The sequence below is a fragment of the Sus scrofa genome, chromosome 15 (genome assembly GCF_054392235.1).
Source record: "Sus scrofa isolate SSC_HxYL_T2T_F1_AM1 chromosome 15, Sscrofa_HxYL_maternal_Yorkshire_Landrace_v2.0, whole genome shotgun sequence".
Classification (NCBI taxonomy): domain Eukaryota; kingdom Metazoa; phylum Chordata; class Mammalia; order Artiodactyla; family Suidae; genus Sus; species Sus scrofa.
Genome location: NC_139397.1, coordinates 121,642,764 through 121,663,583, shown reverse-complemented (window position 1 = coordinate 121,663,583; position 20,820 = coordinate 121,642,764). Strand labels below are relative to the sequence as shown.

The window sequence follows — 20,820 nt, the reverse complement described above, 5'->3', positions numbered from 1 at the left end:
ATTCCTTCCAAGAATGGCTTGCAGGTAAAGGGCTGGTAGACAGCTGAATCATGAAGCATTATTTGCTCTTTGGGTTTTTTATTTTTAATTTTTCCCAGTATTTCTAATATTGGAGATTCAACCAACTGCTGAATAAATCTATCAAAAATAAACTCAACCACAGTACTCACATATAAGGATGATAAAAACAACTCTGGGAAATGACTGCCATAGATTTTTATTTAATTAAAAATATTATACATGTTTTTGCATTTTCATGGAAAATGTTGAGTTAAAAAACACCAACAGTGTTCTTTTGCAAAGATCCTCACACCCTGTTCTGCCACCTGCTGCTTTTTTTCTGTCTGTGGCATTAACCATATGTAAGGAATTGGAGCCCCATGAACTGGAGGTTCATACCTACAAGACTCCTGAAACAAACCATTTACTTGACAACAGGGTTCTATCTATTTAATTCAGATACCACCACCTTTGGCTTCCTTGCAAACCAGTGAAAGGAGCTCTTGTAAAAGCCCAAAACACATGTCAATACCAATTCAGCCCAACATGTCTTCAGTAATTGGCTATGACCTTATCCAGTTTCCAACCCAGTTAGCAAGTGACCTTGTACTCTACTTGGTATGTTAGTGTCCTGAGTCCCTCCACAAAACTTCCCCTGAACCCATGGTGGGAAGACACTGCCATATAGTGTTTATATTCAAAACACAAAAGCATGTGTGGTCCCCATGCACAGTGTGATCAAATAAAAAAATACATATTGGTACAATACAACCTTTGGAATCACTGGCTAAAATTTAGCCATGTGAGTATTTTTAAAGTCTTCATGTAATTATATACATGCTAAGAAAAATAACACAGCATAAAAATTTAACTTGAAAACATCATTTCAGCTATATACTTTTCACAAATACAAGATGTGTACAGTATCATCCTCTGTCTTCCTTCTTCCTTTGCTTTCTTTGCACTGTACCATTCCCTAACTAATGTCCTTGACCCCACATCATAATGCTGCATCCCCATATTGCTCCCAAGTGATGCTTTTACTAAAATTGGATCAGATGTGACAGAACCATCCCAGTTCTGTTTTCCTGCTCCTTTGCTTTAAATTGTAGTACGCTTAATTTGGGTTCTGCATCCAGCTTTATATTAAAGAGAGATGAATCCCCCAAAATACACAAACAAACAAAAATAGCTGGATAGCAAAAAGTGAGAATTGCCTCAGCTCTTACAAATTGGAAAATAGTCTTTCTTCTTCATAATGGTCTCTCAATTGATGGGAATAAAATAAGGCTGAAATTGCTTTTCACATTCTGGCTCTGTCGGGGGCATTTTCACATAGACCCCTGTAGTAAGAGGACTTCTTTTCTTTAGCTGCCAAACAAAAAGAAACAGTAATTAGTATTGAGGAATATAGAAGCCACTTCTAATTCTAACAGGACTCAAAAAATATTGAGTCCCTACCTTACTGAAAAATGGATGTTCACAACATACAGAATTATAAGCCCCAGGGGACTTTCTTGGTTCAGTATTAAAACTCATTTTAGGTAAACACCTCTCCGCTGTTGACATAAAATAGAAATCATTTTCCCTGACTGGGAAATAGGAGAAAGCACCTTTGATAAAGCTTTAGAAAGAACACCCAAAATGCCTGTGATAATTGACTAGATCTTATCCGTAAGGGGATGAGCTTGATAAGATAATAAACCAGTTATTCCCTTTGAGAGCTGTGTTTCTCATCTCTAGTCCTCATACCCTTTTTATTACTGATTTCTCTGGCCACATTAGTTCCAGTTTTTATCACCTCAGTAAATTAGTGCATGTACTAATCTGTATGGTAGTTTGTAGCAAATGAGGTAGAAAGAAACTAGATCAACAGAACTGATTGAGTAGAGGACTTGGAATAGAGTGTGTTGGAGGGAGGGGGGAGAAAGGGAGAGAAAGAGAAGTGGTGAGAGAAGGAGAGAAGGAAAGGAGAGGGAGAAATTTGTGATGGCAAAGCCAGCCTCTAGGCAAAGAAGGTTGAAAATGACTGTCAGAAAGAAATACTTTCATACCTCTGTCTCTTCTATAACAACTATAGTAAAGGAAAACTGGGCTCTCATTTACAGGGCTGGAGAGGAGAGTAAGACATGCCAGTCAAGCAGACTGGGTAACAGAATCCTGGACAGGTGTTACAGGACAGCTACAGCTTGCACAAGGAAGGCACTAGCAGGATGGCACGAAGAGATGGCTTCCAGGCTAAGTCGCGGGACATTAAGGGGGAGAATAAAGAGGATAAAATCCAGCCAGGTGGTCTTCTCCAGAGCACTTTGCCCAATCTAACCTTGTGTTTCGGTGTGATTAACTTAAGTACAATTGTCATGAAGATAAAGAGCAAAACAGCTGCCCCGTGTTGTTCAAATGGTTACTCAAACTGAAACCCTGAGCAGAAGCACACAAACATTCAATGTCAAACACACTTAACTAAAATATGAGTCATCCCGAAACTTCAAAGGCCAATGCCAAGGGTTCTAGTGTGTTCTTTACCATTGTCCTTCCTCTTCTTCATGATTGCTTCATCTCAAGAAAACTCAACTCAACAGCATCATTTGGTCAGTTGCTACCATTGAAGGCTTCCCCACCAAAGATGGTGTTTTGTCATCATCACACTCACCATTTTGCTCAAAGAAACAGCTGTGATGAGGAAGCTGTAAAAAAACAACCCTGAACTAACTGCTGCCAGGATCCAGAGCAGGAAATCAGAATCTGGGCATGGTTCTGGATCTGCAACAAACAGAAAACAAAGTAGAGCTCGCATGAGATGCTTTCTAAATTCTAGGCCCCTACTTGCTCCATTGGTGAGAAAAAGAAGTTTGAGCTTCCATACCTTGATGTCCACCCCTAAGCAGAGTGACTGGTCCCCAGATAAGTCTGGCTCTTGGAGCTTCTTCTCCAGGAGTGTCAGATCCAAGGCCAAGGCCAAATTTGGCAGTTATCACTCCAGAAGGAGTGCCCCAATCTTCTGGGAGAAGAAACACTTTCCTCGACTCATTTTATTTTATAGTCAGAATGCTGTTTGCTCACCATCCATATAAAGCAGGACTACTACATGGTACACCAGAGAATACCCATAATCCTAACAATGAACGGCCTGACATCAAGGAGCAAAAGCGTTTTCATGCATCAAAGAGACAGCAATGCAAAAGGTATCAATCAGTGACATGACTTTGCTCACCAATGACATAAATCTGGGTCCCGTTGCCCATACCCACATAGTAGGGTGGTGGGTACAGGAGCTCCACCTTGCAGATGTAGAGCCCAGTGTCCACGGCTCTCAGCCCTTGGATGGTGAGGTTCACTTTGTTTTCGGTGGAGGTGCCAGTGCATGTAGAGTCATCAAGGAAGGTCAACTCATCCTCCACAGTATATGTCGCGGCACAGACTTCAGTCATCTGGCTGCCGGCCCGCCGCAGCACTGTCACCCGGACCTCGGCAGCTTTGCCTGCAGACCCATACTCACACACAAAGCTGGCAACACCCCGGCTGTTGGCCAGCACCACTGCAGGCTGGGCCACGTGCATCCCTAAGATGAGAAAACCAAAGGAACTCAGTGAAGTCACGTTTGCCCATGACCAGATCCAAGCAAATCTTGGGGCTGGGCAAAGTTGATCTTTGATGGACCCTCCGGCTTCACCTGTCAGCCCTTCTTTCCCCCATCAACAGACCCATCACCCTCCCCTCTCCCTTACCTTCCCCACCTACCCCAGAGCCCTCTCCATCTCTCAGCTGTCTTCCAACTACTCTCCATAATGACGCTCCCTTATTGGAAGCCAGTTTCTTAATGGCAGTTGGATGTGGCAGGAAAAACATTGAAGTGACAAACAGAAGAGCTGGCTCTACCATGAAATATGTGATTTGGGGGAAACTGCCTACTCTGTAGCCTTCACTTTCCCTCACATGCAAAATAGGGGATTAGATCAGATGACATCGGGATGCCTTTCAACTCTGGTATTCAAAGGTTATAATTGAGCTATAAGAGCTATAAAGAGTAGCAGGGGGAATTTTGGAAGTTGAGGTATAGAATTTTGCCTTCTTCCTCAAAGGACACCTCAAAATCCTCTGCTGACATTGACCTTGCCTCTGACCTCTGGCTACATTGATCACTCGCGAAAATCCTAGCCTTGGCTCTTGGTGCTGGCCACCCCCTTCCCTACATTATTGTAACAGAGTGAAGAATGCTGCTTGATGAAGGAAGCCACAGAACAGAGGGCACCAGCTCGTTTCCTTTCTAGGCTGAGGCAACCCTGCTGTTAACTTCTATGGGCTTCCCCTGCCTCTGCCATCACCTCTTCCGCCGCCCTCTCTCCTTCACCTGAATACCTTGGGTTCCTTTGTTCTTTTCCCTCTGGCTTCTACAGGAGTAGGGAGGCCAGCTCTCCATACAAACTGGCTCCCATCATCTTAAAAATGGTGACTTCACAGCAAATCACCTTCCTGTAATTAACTTGGCCCCTCTTTAGTCAATCAACCATATAAATGACACCCCAAACTTGGATTGAATGAATAGAATGTCACTTCCTTTTCATACTCTTCCTTGCCTTTCATAACACTGATTGTGAAAACAAATAAAATAAATAACATTAACCATCCTCCATGATCCAATCCCAACATAACACTCCAACCTGAGTTTCCAGGATACCTCTTCCTATGTATAAATCACTCTCTACTGAGGACACTAGTCATTTCCCCCAAGTACCTGTGCTGGATAGCCCATTTCCTCAGAAGAGAGGACAATATGGCAGCTGTCATTGCCAAGCTTAATCCAGCAGCCCCTGTTGGCTAGACAACTGTCTTCTTCCCCAACCTTTACCTCTGTCTATCAGAGGTGCCCTCTGGGCATCCTTTGCACTATTATAAAGCTATTGCAGTACTTAGTCAAGTTCTTCCCTGTATTAACACTTTTCTGTACATTAATCATTATAACCTGCCCATTTGTTGACTCTAAGCCTAAACAAGACCAAGTTTCCTACTGTCTCCCTAGACAAGTTCCCAATTATCACCCCTAAATCTGGTCACACTGAATTTTCCAATATCTACCTTACCATGGGAGAATCCCAGTTACATGTTGAGATAAAGTTTCTAAAGGGAAATTTAATTATTTCTAAGGCTATTTAAACTTTACACATTAAAACATGTAAAATAAGAAAATGTATAGGAATATTTCTTATCCAGTAAAAATTAAATCAGCAAACATATTTTGAGCTCCTACATTATACAAATTGTATGGTTTCTTAACCAAGAAAGTCTGAAGAAAGAGAAGATCAAAATTCAGTAGAAATGCTCATCATTTTATACCATGTAACAAACCTGGCATCAACCACTAAAGAGATTTATTTCATCTGAAAACTGGGAAATCTGTACCTAAAGTCCAAAGATGGGGAGGCAGCAATCAAGCATCTTATGCCAAACTGATCTATGATTCTTTGTTTCATTATTTTTTTCTTTCGTCCTTCCTTTTTTTTCTGTTTTATAATTTTAAACTGCTTTCACTTTTTGAAATAATTAGCTAATTAGTTTGTAGAGGTGATTAAAAGCAACTTAAAACCTTGAATTGAGTAAAGAAAGGAATTTTAAAGCAGGCTAATTCATTTATAAAAGTGAATTAGAGGACCTTAAAACCTAGAATTGGGTAGGAAAGAAACTTCCCACAATTTGCTTAAAGCAATTTTCTTTATAACATTAACTCTTAAACTAACCCTGATTCCAAGCCCAAATGTATTCAGGACCCTGGGTATCTTTTCTCTCTTAAATCACTTAATTTGACAGGACTTTCTTTTCTGTCTTATAGAAGTGTCTGAAAATGCTCATGTCTCCCAAACCAATTCAAATGCATTCGTTAAGCATAAGCGCCTGCTCCATGCCTGGCAAAATGCTATGAGCTGCCTTTCTACTGATTTGCTGCTGCCAGCTGTCCCGTGCCTGCCTCAGAATACAGAGCTGTCCAAGTCAGGAGACTGGAGTCTTAACTTTAGCTTCTGGCTTTGCTATAAATCACTGCCCTTGACTGCTAAAAGAAATGAAACCCGGGTGGGAGAAACACCTCCTCCACCTTCATGCTCCAAAAGTCTCACTCACCTTTGGAGAAGACAGGGATGAAGAGAAGAGAAAACAGAGCTGTACAGGGCCAGGTCCTAGAAGTAAGCTCCAGCCAAGCCCCATGGCTCCGGAATCCAAAGCAAGCCATGGCTTTATGGGAGCGGTGTTCAGGTCTTCAGGAAGCAGAGTGAAAACTTTCAGGATCCTGAAGCTTTGAAATGTGTTTGAACCCACACAGAATCAAGGACTTTATATAGCTGGCTTTGATCCCAGGTATGTACTACACATGTGCACACACAGAAGGCACCTGAATAGAAAGCCTTTTTGTTTTGGTTTTACGAGAAAGGAAGCCGTGGGTTTAGCTGTTACGTCGAAAAGATAACCTCAAACACTCAAAGTAAAACTGAACAAAACAAGCCAATCCATGGATGGAAAATGCACTCAACTTGAAACTGAAGCTTCTTGTTCACTTTGAGGATAAGTGGAGACTTGGAGAATTTCCTGGAGTGCAGTAGTCCACCTAAGTCCTGGTCTTATCCAATTGTTTAGACAGCTTTTACGACTCAATTTATTTCATTGACACCCCCAAAGCTCCTGGCTCTCTGAGTCCTTGGGCTAAAGACACAATTAATCTGGATATCATTAATTAAAACTCTACATTTCACATGTGAGACACCATCCCTCACATGCTTTGCAAATAAGAGTTTATTCTCCTAGCTCCATTTAGCATTTTGTTAAGAGAAAACACCAAAATCACAAGAAATAAATTAATCTACCTCTGGTTTTGCAGATTATGAAAGAATGCTGGTGTTTCTTGAAAGCCTTAATTCAACAAGGACAAAATAGATTTGGAGGACTCAAACCAGAAAAAGTCAACCAGAATGATCCAAGAGATTCAAACCTTCTGTAAGAGGATAGACTTTTTTTTCCAATGGAAACTTTTCAAGCAAAAAAACCTCAAGAACCAAGGTTACATATGACTGAAGTTCTTAAATTTATGAAAGTTGTAGATTGAATAAATATTCATCCTAAAAGAAAATACTAAGCATTGGGGACTCCCCTACTTAAAAGTGGGGAGTTTTCATGTATTTCAATAATGAAAGAAACAATTATTGAGAGCCTATAATATTCCAGAAATTGTGTGCACATAGGAGTGAATGACAAGACAAAAACAGCCAATGCCTTCAAGGATTTCTAGAAGACTGACCTGAAGACAGACAGTATGGTGTTTGCCTACTGCAACCTGTCATGCTTTCCACGTCCAGCCTCCTCAGAGTAGCAGAGGAGGCTCTGTAGAATATGGACCTAATGCCTCTCTTCTTAGCCTATCTTCCAACATTCCCTCAATGACTCCCCTTCCTCTGCTTGTCATTTCTCCAACACACCTCTTTCAGGTTTCATCATCTATCATCAAGAATACTGTTCCTGCTGCCTTCTTCCTCCCCTTATCTTGTCTTATCCTCCTTCTCACCCTCCAGGAGTTAGCTGAGGTGTCAGCTCTTCCAGGAAGCCTGACCTGCCTCTTTTCTATACTCCTCAAGCTCCTTACATAAGCTGTCAAAGCCCAGCCGAAATGCCAGCAACTTAATGGACACTTACTAAGGGGAAGATACCAGTCTGAGCACTGTAGATACAAAAGTGAAAAATGTATTCTCCTACCCTGGAGAGTAACCCACAGCAGTCACAGGGCAGACAGCTAACCTCAGGATCATGATGTTGTGGATAAATGCTGGAAATGAAGTATCGCCCAAGCCATAGAGGAGCACAAGTCATTGGTTCAGCCTGTGGAAGTCAGAAAGGGCTTCTCAGAGGAAGTAAAGCCTGAACTTATTATTAAGGACAAGGGCAAGAGGTTGGTAGTCAGGCAAAAAGAACAGCATGTGCCAAGGCTGGAAAGGGCATAAAGCATTCATTGCAGCCAGAGAGCAAGCCTAGAATGGGGATTGCCAGTAGCTAGAAGCTGAGGTTCTTAGCTATGAAGGTCAGTGCATCAAAGGAAGCAAAGAGGCATGATTTGGAACCATTTTAGGGAAATCCCCCCTCACACAGGAGAAGGGGTAGGGAGGATGAGTACAAGGAGGAATAAGATTTAACCAGGAAAACCAAGAGGGAGACTATTGCAATACCCTTGGTAACCCGGAATTGGCAAACTTTTTTTGTAAAGGGTCAGACCTTTGGAGACCATAGAGAGTGGTCTCTGTTGCCACTACTCAACTCTACTCTTACAGGGTGAAAGCAACCACAAAATACATAAATGAATGGACATGGGCTGTGTTCCAATAAAACTTTATCTATAATGTCATACATATCTCAATTAAAAATGTATATTATTTACAAAAACAGGTGGAGGCTGGATTTGGCCTGTGGGCCATGGTTTCTCAACCCCTGGTCTAAACTAAGGCAATGACAGCATTGGTGACAAGGTCCCTAAGGGAACTAATCCACAAGCAGTGCATGGATGGAGAAGTTTAGGATGACACCAGATTTATGGCTTGGGAGGTACTGTGATGTTGCTAGTAATTATTCAAATGTTTGTCAAGTTTTATCTGATTCAAGTCTCAAAACAATCCAAAGCAGGGATTACTGTTTTTCCAAATTTATAAAGGAGAAAACCAAAGCACTGAGAGTTAAGGAGACTTATCCAATCCCACATATTCGGTAGGAGAGCCTAGATTCGAAGCCAATGATACTGTTATTACTATACTAAAGCAAAGGATTTGAGGTCAAAGAGAGCTGGATTTGAATCCTAGGCACGAAGACTTGCTAGCTGTTAATCTGAGGCTAAGAGCCTTATGACCTCCAGAAAATAGCCTCAGTGCTATTGCAAGGATTAAATGAGATAGCGCATGTAATGTATATAAAAGACCTGTTACAATGGCTGGCTACTCAGCAAAGAGAAGTCCTTTTTGTAACTGGAATAGAAACTATAAGAAGAGCAGATCAGGAAGTGAAGATGGTGAGTTCCATTTGGGCAGGTTGAGTTTAAGACATCTATCAATGGTAAGGTAGAGAGATTCAAAAGCAGTTGCCAAGGTGGATCTGGAGAAAGATCTGAGCTAAAGATATTAGCTTAGGCAACTATGAAGCCAAAGGCAAAAATTTCACAGGGCCAAGGCACATGATGAGCACACCGTCAACTAGATAAATGAATGAATACCGTTCAACATAAAAAGAGATGAGGTTCATAAAAGAAACATGTAAAGAAGTCCTACCAGTTTCATACTTTTAGGAAACTATTTCTGCCAAACAAGAGTTGTAGAAACAACTGGGTGAAAGAATGTTGGTGAAAAGATACATCCATATATATCATCCCATAGATGATTTGGCAGTTACAAAGGGGAGAGAAAACGGACAAATCCAGCAGATACTGCCCTAACCAAGGGATCACACTGAAAATCACCCATAATGGGCCTTTCTGACATCACACCCAGATGCTGTACACCGAGAAGAACACAACGCCTCTGTAGAATTATTGCCAAAATTGCTTAAACTGAACCTAATTATTAAAAAAAACAGCTAGAAAAATCCATATTGGGAATATCCTGCAGAACGACTGGCTTTCAAAATTGATCTTTGATTCCTTAAACATGCTAATATAACAAAAGATTCAAAAAATTTTAAAAACTGAAAAACTGTTGTAGATTAAAAGAGATTAGAAGATAGGACAACAAAATCCAATGTGTGATTCTTGATTGAAAAAAAACTGTAAAGCACATTATTGAGACACTTGGGCAAATTTGAATATAGGCTGTATTTGATAAGAGCATTGCATTAATGTTAAATTTACTAAGTGTTATCATTGTCTTGGGGTTATATAAGGAAATATTAATTGGGGTGATATTTGCTTAAGTACATATTGAGGGGTAAAGTCTCAGGATGTTGGAATTCTCTTTACAGCTCAGCAATAACGAACCCAACTAGTATCCATGAGGATGTGGGTTTAATCCCTGGCCTCACTCAGTGGTTAAGGATCTGGCCTTGCTGCAAGCTGTGGTGTAGATTGCAGACCACCACTCAGATCCAGCATTGTTGTGGCTGTGGCATAGGCCAGCAGCTACAGTTCTGATTTGACCCCTAGCCTTGGAAGCTCCATATGCCATGGGTGAGTCCCCAAAAAATAAACTGAAAAAAAAAAATCTCAAGGATGTTGGCAAATTACTTTCAAATAGTTCAGTAAAAAAAAAAAAAAAAAAAAAATGTGTGTATGTTTATGTTAGGAGAGAGAGAGGAGAATACAACAGTGACAAAATGTTAACAATTGGAGAACTTAAGTGAAGGCTGTATCCATGTGTTCATGGCATTAGTCTTGTGAATTCTTTGTAAAATTGAAATTTTTCAAAATAGAAAGTTGAAAGTACAAATTATAACACCACTATATGATAGGCACTATACCACAGGTAAATAAACTGAGAAAGTGTTGTTCAAGATTATTCTCCAAACCCCTTCATCACATCCATTCTCCACCTGGGGGACACCTTCCTATAGAGGGCCAGGTTCTCAGGTGGGTTGACTTCTGGGAGGGATCGGCTGATGGGAGGCACCAGCAAAAGATCAAAGGGTACAAGGATGGAGGTCAGGGTATTTCTCCCCTGCTCTCTCCCAAATTTAGGCCCTGTCTCTGGCAGTAAGTAGCTCTGAACAACTATAGCTCTTGTAACCCACACCCCCGCTTCTATAATCCCAGTTCTCACTATTTCTTCCCCTAGTCCTTCCAGTCCTGGGAGTGGAATCAGGTTCCACTGTTGCTAGCATTCAAGGGCATTAACATTCTCTACTGCTTACCCTCCTTAATACCTCTAAAATACAGTTGACCCTTGAACAATATAGGTTTGAACTGCATGGGTCCATTTATATAGGGATGTTTTTCAGTAGTAAATGCTATAGTTCCGCACCATGCTCGGTTGGTAGAATCCACTGAAGTAGAGCCACGGATATGGAGGAACTCTGGATACCAAGAGCTGACTCTAAATTATATGCAGAATTTCTCCAACTCCCACATTGTTCAAGCATCAACTGTGCTCCTTTTATGGAGTCTCTTATCTGAACCACCTATTTCCTGTAGAGTCCCCGAATGACCCAGTCCTACAGCTAGGATGTGGCAAAAACTGGATTTAAATCCCAATCTCATTCCCATTCCAGTATTTCCCCTCCTATTATCTCATACGCAAATAATAACATGTCATAGAATACAGGTCTGTATTTATTACAGCCAGGCATGTGCAACTGTGTCCCCCCATTTCAAATTCTATTTCTGTCTTGCGCCCTCACCCCACACATAGCATCTAACTAGGACCTCCTCTGTGAATGTAGCAGATGACGGAGAATTTCTGCATTTTGATTTAATTTTCAACACTTCTTATTTCTCTTGCTTCTCATTTCCAGCTCTGGGGAAAGTGCTAATAAGGAAGGATTCCATTAGAGGACTGATAGGTACTAATAAGCCCAGCACAGTTGTTAAGAGCATGGCTGGAGTCAGATAGAGACATGAGTTCAAATCCTGACTTCACTGCTAACTAGATGTATCTTTGGCGAGGTTTTTGAACTTCTCTGATCCTTAACGTGCTCATCTGTAAAATATGGCTAATTATAGTAACCATCTTATAGTGTTATTGCAATGATTCAGTGAGACAACGGCAATGAAGTGTTGAAAAACAGTGCCTAGAATATAACACATGCCCAGGAAATGTTAACTTCTCTATTAAATACAGAGAAAACTAGATTTCAAACTTCAGCTATTATATAAACCCTTCTTTCATTATCATCTCTAATGAGTGGATGGTACATTAGACTAAAACCAGACACTTATTCTCCCAACACTCACACATTTATTGAATTTCTGTTGCTGTCTGTGTCTCCATCAGTATTTGGAACCAAATAGCTCATTGTCTGCTAACTGATTGAGTCTGAAAACTCACAACTCTAAATATAATCACAACTCTAAATATAATCTAAGACTTCTGGATTGTGAGCTGGCAATTATTCAGTAGTTGAATGTTCAAATGTCTGAAGGTACCACGTCCTTGGATATTTTCATTTCAGAATAGGAAGGGGAAAGTCAATTTTGTTATTTACTTTTATCACTCAAAAAAATTGGTGGTGTAGGAAATAAAAATAATTGGCTAAAATGAGGGTTTGGGGATTCACTGTGATTTCATTTCCTCACCATCTTCCTATATCCTACTAGTGTGACTAAACCCCACACTGGTTTTGTAGTATTCTTAGTGGTTACTGGATTTGAAAGCTCTCTCGAGATTTGCATAATTCACAGTGATGCCTAGGGTGAAGTGTCTTCAGAATTCCACGTGCAATATGGGTTAAGTAGGGTAACTGGGTTGTCTTACTTAATTGTAATACTCCTCTGGATGTGTAAAGCTCATCCTGAGTTTAACTGAACTTCTAAAAGATTTGGGTTTTTTCTAAACCTCCTTCTATTATCCTCTCCCCAGCTGGTACAACCCCCCCCAGAAAAACTAATCTTTTATTGAAAGATTTGCACCTGGCATTGACTGTGGTACATACTGCAAAACATCCTTTGCTTGATGGTTTCAGATGTGACGGGAAGAATGAAAAATCTAATATTTGCATAGTGTGCAGTTTCAGGACATCCCATTACGTTGAGCCTATAATCATGCCTAATTAAGGTTATATACTCTGTGTTTTTATGCTAATTAGCTCATCACAGTACAACTCCTTTCAAAATTGACTTCAAAGGAAAAAGAAAATCATCTACCAGAGTGATTGCTAAAGAAGGATCTATCAATCATCTCGTTGCAAAAAAGAGTTAAAGAGAAAGGAAATGATATGCAAAGTGACTGGAAAGAAATTGTCGCCTCATTACCATTAAAGGGTGAAAATATGGGCTGGGCGAGAACGCACTGAAATAAGTGTGGCAGATGAATTTTCAGCCCCTAGGAAACTGTAATCTGCATCATAAGGTCAAGTAAAAATGGACAGTTCTGAGCTGTGGACTTTCTGCCAGTCCCTTAGTGAGGAAACAGAGTAGCTTCCTGTTGGCTTAGTGTCTAGAATGTCCCTTCACTGGGAGGAAATGTGGAAAGAGTTGTCAGGGAAGCAAAATTTTATTTGCTGATCTGGATGACAAAATGAAACACAGTGGCTACTTCAGTTGAAGATTAATCCTCACTTATTAGAGCTTTACTTATGCAGAGATGAAAACACATTTTTGAATGAATAAATGACAAACTCAACTGTGACTACAATTGTCACAAGGCAATTTGTAGGGGGATCCATGATCTAATTATCCAAGCTTCTTACTTTTTATGATTGAGTGCTTTTGAGTATCTTATCTCCCTTTATGGATAATGGTCTCATTATATTTCTGGTTTTAACCATTATCAACTCTGATTATCTTTCAATCATTTCTTTAGTAAAAATCACACCTAAAAGTAAAATTAAAGTTGGATTGGTTTATCCTTAATCCTTCACCCCTGTTGCAACACAATCCACCATGAATAATTTAGGTAAGAGACTTTTTAAAAAAACCAAGAATAGATGTTTTCAAAATAGGTAAACTTTTTATTTCACAGGTCAGAAAATTGATGTTGAGAAATCAACTTGCCCAGGATAATACATATAGATCTTACTCCTTCATCATCAAAGAGAAATATACAAAAAGGGAGGGGTAAATTGTCCAATATTTAATCTGTGATGCAACCTAGTTCCCTCCATCTGAACAGTATTCAGAGCCTGACTGATTCCTATTTTGGATAAGATGAGATGGCCCAGTATATCTGTTTTACAAAAGAGGAAACTTCACAAGTCACTGTTCACTTGCTTTAGTGCAAGGAGAAAGAAAATTTGGAGGGTGACCAAAAATTTTCTTTAGTGCAGAATAATCCACCCAACCCCACAAAGTTCCCAGATGTCTATGAAGAGTGGACATTGGAAGTGTCAAAACTTTGGTGGAACCCATTTCTCCCTTGATATTTGTAGCTGGGTAATCACAGCCTCGAGCACTTATTTCAGATTCTTGGCGACAGAGACAATCACTGTTTTCATATTTTGAGCTGTCTTATTTCAAGCCCTGCTGCTGCTGCAGCATCTGAAAGATTTCAGGCCATGACCTCCTTCACACCTCCAGTTCATAGGAAACTCTTATGTTCACACCTTGAGCAAAGAAAAGAAGCATCTTTACTCCCATGTGATGCCAGTGATAGCAGTTGTGACAGTGGAGAAAGGTGTGTTAGATGATAAGGAACAGACTGGGTTTGCACAGCCTGTTGTAGATATTAAAGCTGGAAGGAATGTGAGTTCTTCTCTCCCATTTTATAGATGGGAGACCAAGGTCCAAGAAAATAAACTGATCTACCTGAAATTAAATTCACAGCCTGTTGGTGGCAGAACTGAGATGAGAGCCCCAACTCCTTACCTCTAGTTTAGTACTCTTCTCACCATGCCTTCACCATCATTCACTCATTAGAGTCAGGGCTTCTGACTCTAATTTCCTACTAATTTGCAAATTGAAATCCAGCCCATCAAAATTCGTGGTAGGTCTTCAGTACCCCAAAACACAAATAAGCAAATAAGATTTTATTTAAGTGGAAATCATGGTCTTATAGAAGCAGTAATCACAATAGCCAAAAGATAGAAATACCCCAAGTGTCCATCAACTGATTAACAGATAAACAAAATGTAGTCTATCCATACAATGGAATATTATTCAGCCATAAAAAGGAATGTAGTACAGATGCTTGCTACAAGATGGATGAGCATTGAAAACATTATGCTAAGTGAAAGGAATTGTATACAAAAAGCGACATATTGTATAATTTCTTTTATATGAACTTTTCCGGAATAGGCAAGTCCATAGAGACAGAAAGCAGTCTATGAATGGCCAAGGATGGGGGAGAATCGGGAAATGGAGAGTGACTGCTTGGTAGGTATGGGATTTTGGGGGGAGTGATAGAAATGTTTTTGAACTAGATAGTAGTGAAGGTTGTACAACACAGTGAATGTATAATTACCCTGAAGAGTACACTTTAAAATGTTTAAAATTATTTAAAATTTTATGTTCCATTTATGTTTAACACACACACACACACACACATGCACAATGTATATGGCCATGCCAATGGATTCAGTTGGCATTCACCATCTTAAAAAGCATATCATTGATCTTATGGTATGTCTTGGTCACACTTTTTTGCTCTTCTCTGAGTGTAATCTGGACAATATATGTGGCAAATTTTGCTTCTTTCCAAGAGTGAAAGAATGAACTGGTAAATGGGTCATTAACTGACTGCGGCAAGGAAGAAATGTTCTGGTTATTCCTCATCATCTATCATTCTGACCACACATGACACTGACCCATAACCAGTCAGAATCTAAGATATGGGTCGTTTGGCTCTGCCTTCTCCTGGGCACAATTTTCTAACATATTCCTCAACTGTAGACTAACTCAGTGAGGTAGAGGGAGGCCATGGCAGGAAACTTTGGCTCAGTGAAACATATTATCCAAGCACGCTTTAGGAGATATAATTTAGAAGCCGCTGGTTACATTTAGCAGCTTTCCTTAATATGCTCTATTTCATGTATAATGCTCCAAAAGGAAACTCTCTGGTTCAGAGCTTCATCCATGAGTAGGAAACTCAATAACTGCACTTATATGGTCACATCCAGACATGTTGAAGGCAGCAAGGGTAATACTCTAGGACTAAAACCCAGGGTCTTTTGGTTTTGCCTAGCACATGTGCAGAGCCTGAATTCTGTACTCATTTAAGAAAATCATGTCACAGCACTGTAGTTGCCTTTAAAACCCTGAGGAATCCATTTCTTGTACTCTTGCTATTTCTCAGTATTATTTAAATTCAGTCTGATCACATAAAGTTCTTGTGACATGCAAACTTTGCCAATTCTGGACATTTCAGTTAAACTGGATAAGAAGTGCTGACAAGCAAAATATATTAGACATATTTGTTTCCTGTCCTCTCAAAATATAAGCAGGTCAAGAAGTGTTGGTCAGCTATGTCCCTTGCATTTCACCCTCTGGATGAGACAGATAAACATGAGCTTAAGAACAAATGAGGTTGTTAGGAATTTTAACTCAAGATATTAAAAAGAGCTAAAGGAAGTTATGATTTTAAAAAATTAAATCTTTGCTACTGGAATTTATTGTCTGGATTTATAGTTTAAATTCAGCAACGAAGTTTATGGTGATAAATGTTATTGAGTAAACGTATTTTTTTTTCTCATCATTTGGAACCTGTTTTCTTTTGAGAAAATAAATCACTTCCCAATACTTTGGCTGTCTCTCTATGTATCCAGGCCTTCTTTTAGCATCATAAAATGTCTGTGTAAGTGAATACCATTTGTATAATCTGAATATATTGATTGACTTCAATATCTCTTGTAGCAAAGAAAAACTGGGAGAAGTTTCTCACGATTTTTCTTTTAAGAGAATGGGGTAAAGAGGAAAATGAAAAGAAAGGAGAGAAATGAGAAATAGAACACAGAAGACAAAACAAGTTTTAAATGGAGGGTAATTTGCATATATTCAAAGAGGTATCAATTCTGACCCACCTGACAGAACTAATCAACGATCAGAGAACACTGGTTTTGCTTGTGGGTGGAACTTTCGTAAAATTCCAAAAACCTCTTGATATCACAAAACCCCAAAAAAAAGATGCTCTGCTAGAAGTTTTTATACAAAGAATGTACAGATAATGTCACACTAGTGCTAAATTTAGCAAATAAAATTGATAGTAATTGATAAGACACATAGAACCTTTTTTAAAGCCTTTAACTTAAATTACCACAGCGTAAATGGTTTTTTTAAGTCACTAGCTTAAAAGTCAGGAAACTCTTACTTAGATTTAACCACATTTCTATTGACTGGCTTATATAATAATTTTTTAAGATTTATAGCTGTTTGAGGTGTACTAAGATTTAATGCTGCAAACCTGACTGTTCTTGCAAAAAGACCTCAATTTGAAGTTTTAAAGATTTAAAAAGTCAACAAAGTTCACAAATTATTTTCTGTAAAGATTTTAATACATTCTGAGTTAATTGACCTTTCCCAGTGTGTTTCCCAGCAAAAATCAGCCAAGCTAAAACACATTAGGGGAAGATAGAGACTCTCTCAATCTCCCTGAGTCCAATGTGTCGATTCAGAATTTCGTTATAGTATATAAAGAATGAAATGCATTAAATGGGACATGGAATTTAAGGTTTTGGAGTTACAGATGTGGCTTTGATGCTACATAACTGGGAATCACTGTCATCATATAATTTCACTAGAGTTTAATTTTTCTCATTTATGAAAATGAGGAGGCTCAATGAGGAAGAATCTCTACCTTTCAGCTCTAAATTATTTCTAACTAAAAATATATGTTATCTTTATGATATGTAAATGGAAAGAACAGGTTAGAAAATTGTATTTAGAATATGATTCATTTTGTAAAAATAAAGTGAAAATACATGCAGAATGTTATGTACAATATGCTAACAGTGATCACATAGGATTTTTATTTTCTTATTTCATATACCTGCATTTTCCATTTTTATGAACAAATATTATTTATGGTCAGAAAAACAAATCATATACTAAAAACAATAAAAATTGTCTTTGTAATGTTTATGGAACACTAAGTGTATGCCAGGTTATCAGAACTTTAGCACTCCCATTTCGTAAAAAGTTTAAAGGAGATAAGATATGGATGTAGTAATCTTTCATTCAGGGATTTGAAATCCAAGATGAGTCTATATAAGAACTCCAGTTTCTAAAATATTGACTAAAGAAGAATTTCTCTAACACAACATAATGTGATACCAGATCCTCCACTTTTGTTACTCCATCACCATCGCAGTCATCTGAAAGCATCTCTTGCATTAATTTTCCTAGAAGATTGTGCAAAATACTGTACACATAAAGAAACACATTCCTTTCCCTAAATGATGATGGATATGCTTAATCAGACATGCAAATAAACAGATTATATGACCAGTATAGGAGAGAGATGGGTTACTGGGCTAAATTTTAGAAGATGAAGTTTATTAAATGTAATCTGGGCTATCCAGGCCCTACTTCATTGAGACCTTGAATGTGGTAATTATAACTTAAGGTCCATCTCTTACTGATTGCAACAAAGAGAAATTAATCCTTAGAGGCAGATATGACTTCACATCCCCTGCATACTTTCTCTAAGTCTCTGTTTTCTACCTTTATAGAAACTACACAATGTACAATAAACAGGTAATTCAAACAGATTGCCACCAGGTTAAGGTGGGATTCAGGTGTCAAGGGGAAAAATAGTCAGAATCAAGTATCAGAGACTTCCTAGAAAATCCAATATTCAGTAACATAAGTTAGATATGAACTTGAACATACCAAGTTCAGAAAATTAAGGGACCAATCCCAAGCAATATTAGAAATTCTCTGATACCATTCCTTTATGTCAAAATTGCATTTCTACTTAAAGATTCTTTCCTCTTTGAGCTATGGGAGTATCGTCTAAGGCCCCCAACCATGCCAGCCCTTCTCTGGCAGAAGGAGGAAAAGGGAAAAAGAAGAGACTCAGCTTCCTTTACCACACAGGGCACTTTTAATCATCCATGATTAGGTTACATTAGAGGAGACATCACCACTATGTCACAAGGAAAATTTAAAAAAAAAAAAAAAGTAAGGATGACTGGCTCCCCACGGGTCATTATAGCTGGAGAGAAAAGAAGGAAAAAAAAAAAAAAAAAAACTCTGAATGATAAAAAAAATTCAATTGCTTCATGTTTGGTTGTGAGCATAAAACTGCAAATCCAAATGATGGCAGCCCATCAAATATGTCATATTGGAAGACTACATTTTTCCAGTGATGCTGTCCTTGTTCAAGACATTCCTGGGATGCCTCTTTTGAAAGTGTTCTCACTTTTATGGAGAAGAAAAAAATTCAGTCTTGTTACTTTGTGATTAATTACATCTTGGTTTTAATGCAAAATTGGAAACTGATTTGGTCCCCAAAATTTCTCAGTTCATGAAGAAATTGTTGGGGGGCGGATATCATATTTGTATTCAAACAACAAATAAGTGTTACATTTGAAGATCCTGAAAGGACGGTGCTTACAGGCCTTTGAATGCCAAGAACATTTTCAGTAATGGCAGCATCACTAGAACAAAGGATGAGCTAGCACACCTCACATTCAAGCAGATGTGATCCTGTCCTGTGGCCACACAAAGCAATTACCTATCACTAGTGCTGCTGGACTGCAGATAAGCTCCAGGCCCTTGGGGGCTATTCCAAAACTTCACAAGGCACAATCCAAGTAAAAGCACTGGAGCCCAAGGGAAAGAAATTATACAGTATGAGTGGAGCACAAGAAGTAGGAATCCAGGTAGGTAGTAACTGAATACTTTTTCATTCAGAAGACTTCCCCACAGACTGAAGAGAAGGGGCAAGACAGAGCAAGACAGTCAAAAGGCTCAAAGCAGAAACTCAGTCCTCTGAGATGCAGACAAAAGAACTTGGAGAAAAGCTGGGCCTTACCTGAATATGGAGAGAGCCCAGTGACTTTTCCCAAAGTGTGAGCCCAATAGTCAAAATTTCATTGGATCCAGGCTTGAATATTTACTAATGCTAAGCCCCATTCAGTGAAGGACTGAGAATTTTAAAATCCTCATAATTTCAATCAGGACTGAGGTCAAACAGCCTACAGGTGAAGTGAGACATTCAGGAACACAGGTGAAAGAAAGTGACCAAGACAGATAAGAAACATAAATAAAGGCTGACTGGATGTCCAAGGTCCCTTTCTAAAGAGACCAGCACTCATAAATTCTGATACATTTGTTTTAAAATATCTATCATTTTATTGACAAACCAAACAAGAAAAAATGGCATTTCTGTCTGGGTTGTGGCCCTTGGATGGGCGTTCTTGTATTCCATAGATTGACAAGATTTTCCAGGCGCAATTTTTTTTTTTCAATTAAACTATCCAAGTTTAGTGGGTTGAAACCAGACCGTGGTTTTCAAAGAGCAGACAAATTGAGACCAGACTATATTCTAAACTCCCCCATGTTCTGGTTTCATTACGTTCTTGAAACTCAGATCAATTTTATGAAAAGGTTGATTAAACTGGGCTTGATTCTTAGCAAACCTGACCCAGTTAGAATTTGAGGTTGGAGTGAATTCAGCTTATTTTGGGGGGTGCAGTGCCAGCAATAGAAATGAAACTAAATATATGTTAAGTGTGTAATAACTTAAAAGGGGAGGAAAAAATTATTAAGTGATAAAATTATTAACCCAAATCTATGAGCAATGAGTGGACAGTAATTGGTAATAAGATATTTCCAAATCTAAAAGCCCAGCAATTACTTACTCTAAGATCATAATCCTAAAATAACTTTTCTGATTAAGTTCAAACTTTCCAAGAACATTCACCCTTTATCCGAAACTGAACCATGAGAAATTTCAAACTAAAAGTCATTGTTAACTGTTTGCATGAAAGTTACGTTTTCAGGATGGAACTATCGAGTAATCACCGTTATTTTCTAACTATGATATTGAGGTAAGAGACAAAAAGTCACTGGGGCCGGAAATGAGCGAAAAGGAAAAGAGAGCGCATGCGCGCTCGTGAGTGTGAGTGTGAGTGTGTGTGTGTGTGTCTGAGAGAGAGAGAGAGAGGAGGGGTATGGAGGAAGAGGAAAAGAGAGAGAGAAGGAATGAGGGAATGATGGAAGGAAAGGAAGAGGGAAGGAAAGAAGGAGGGAAGGAAGGGAGGGAAGGGAGGAAGAAATAGGAG

At 39.1% G+C, this 20,820-nt stretch overlaps 1 protein-coding gene across 1 annotated transcript; it reads right to left on the bottom strand.

Annotated features, from left to right (window-relative positions):
- Positions 1–1,264: 1,264 nt before the first annotated feature.
- On the bottom strand, positions 1,265–6,225 carry CTLA4 (cytotoxic T-lymphocyte associated protein 4; the record flags this gene model as incomplete). Its single annotated transcript, NM_214149.1, is given in 4 exon segments — positions 1,265–1,371; positions 2,654–2,763; positions 3,215–3,562; positions 6,115–6,225. Coding segments are annotated over 4 exon segments (672 nt in total). The 3' UTR covers positions 1,265–1,266.
- Positions 6,226–20,820: the final 14,595 nt, after the last annotated feature.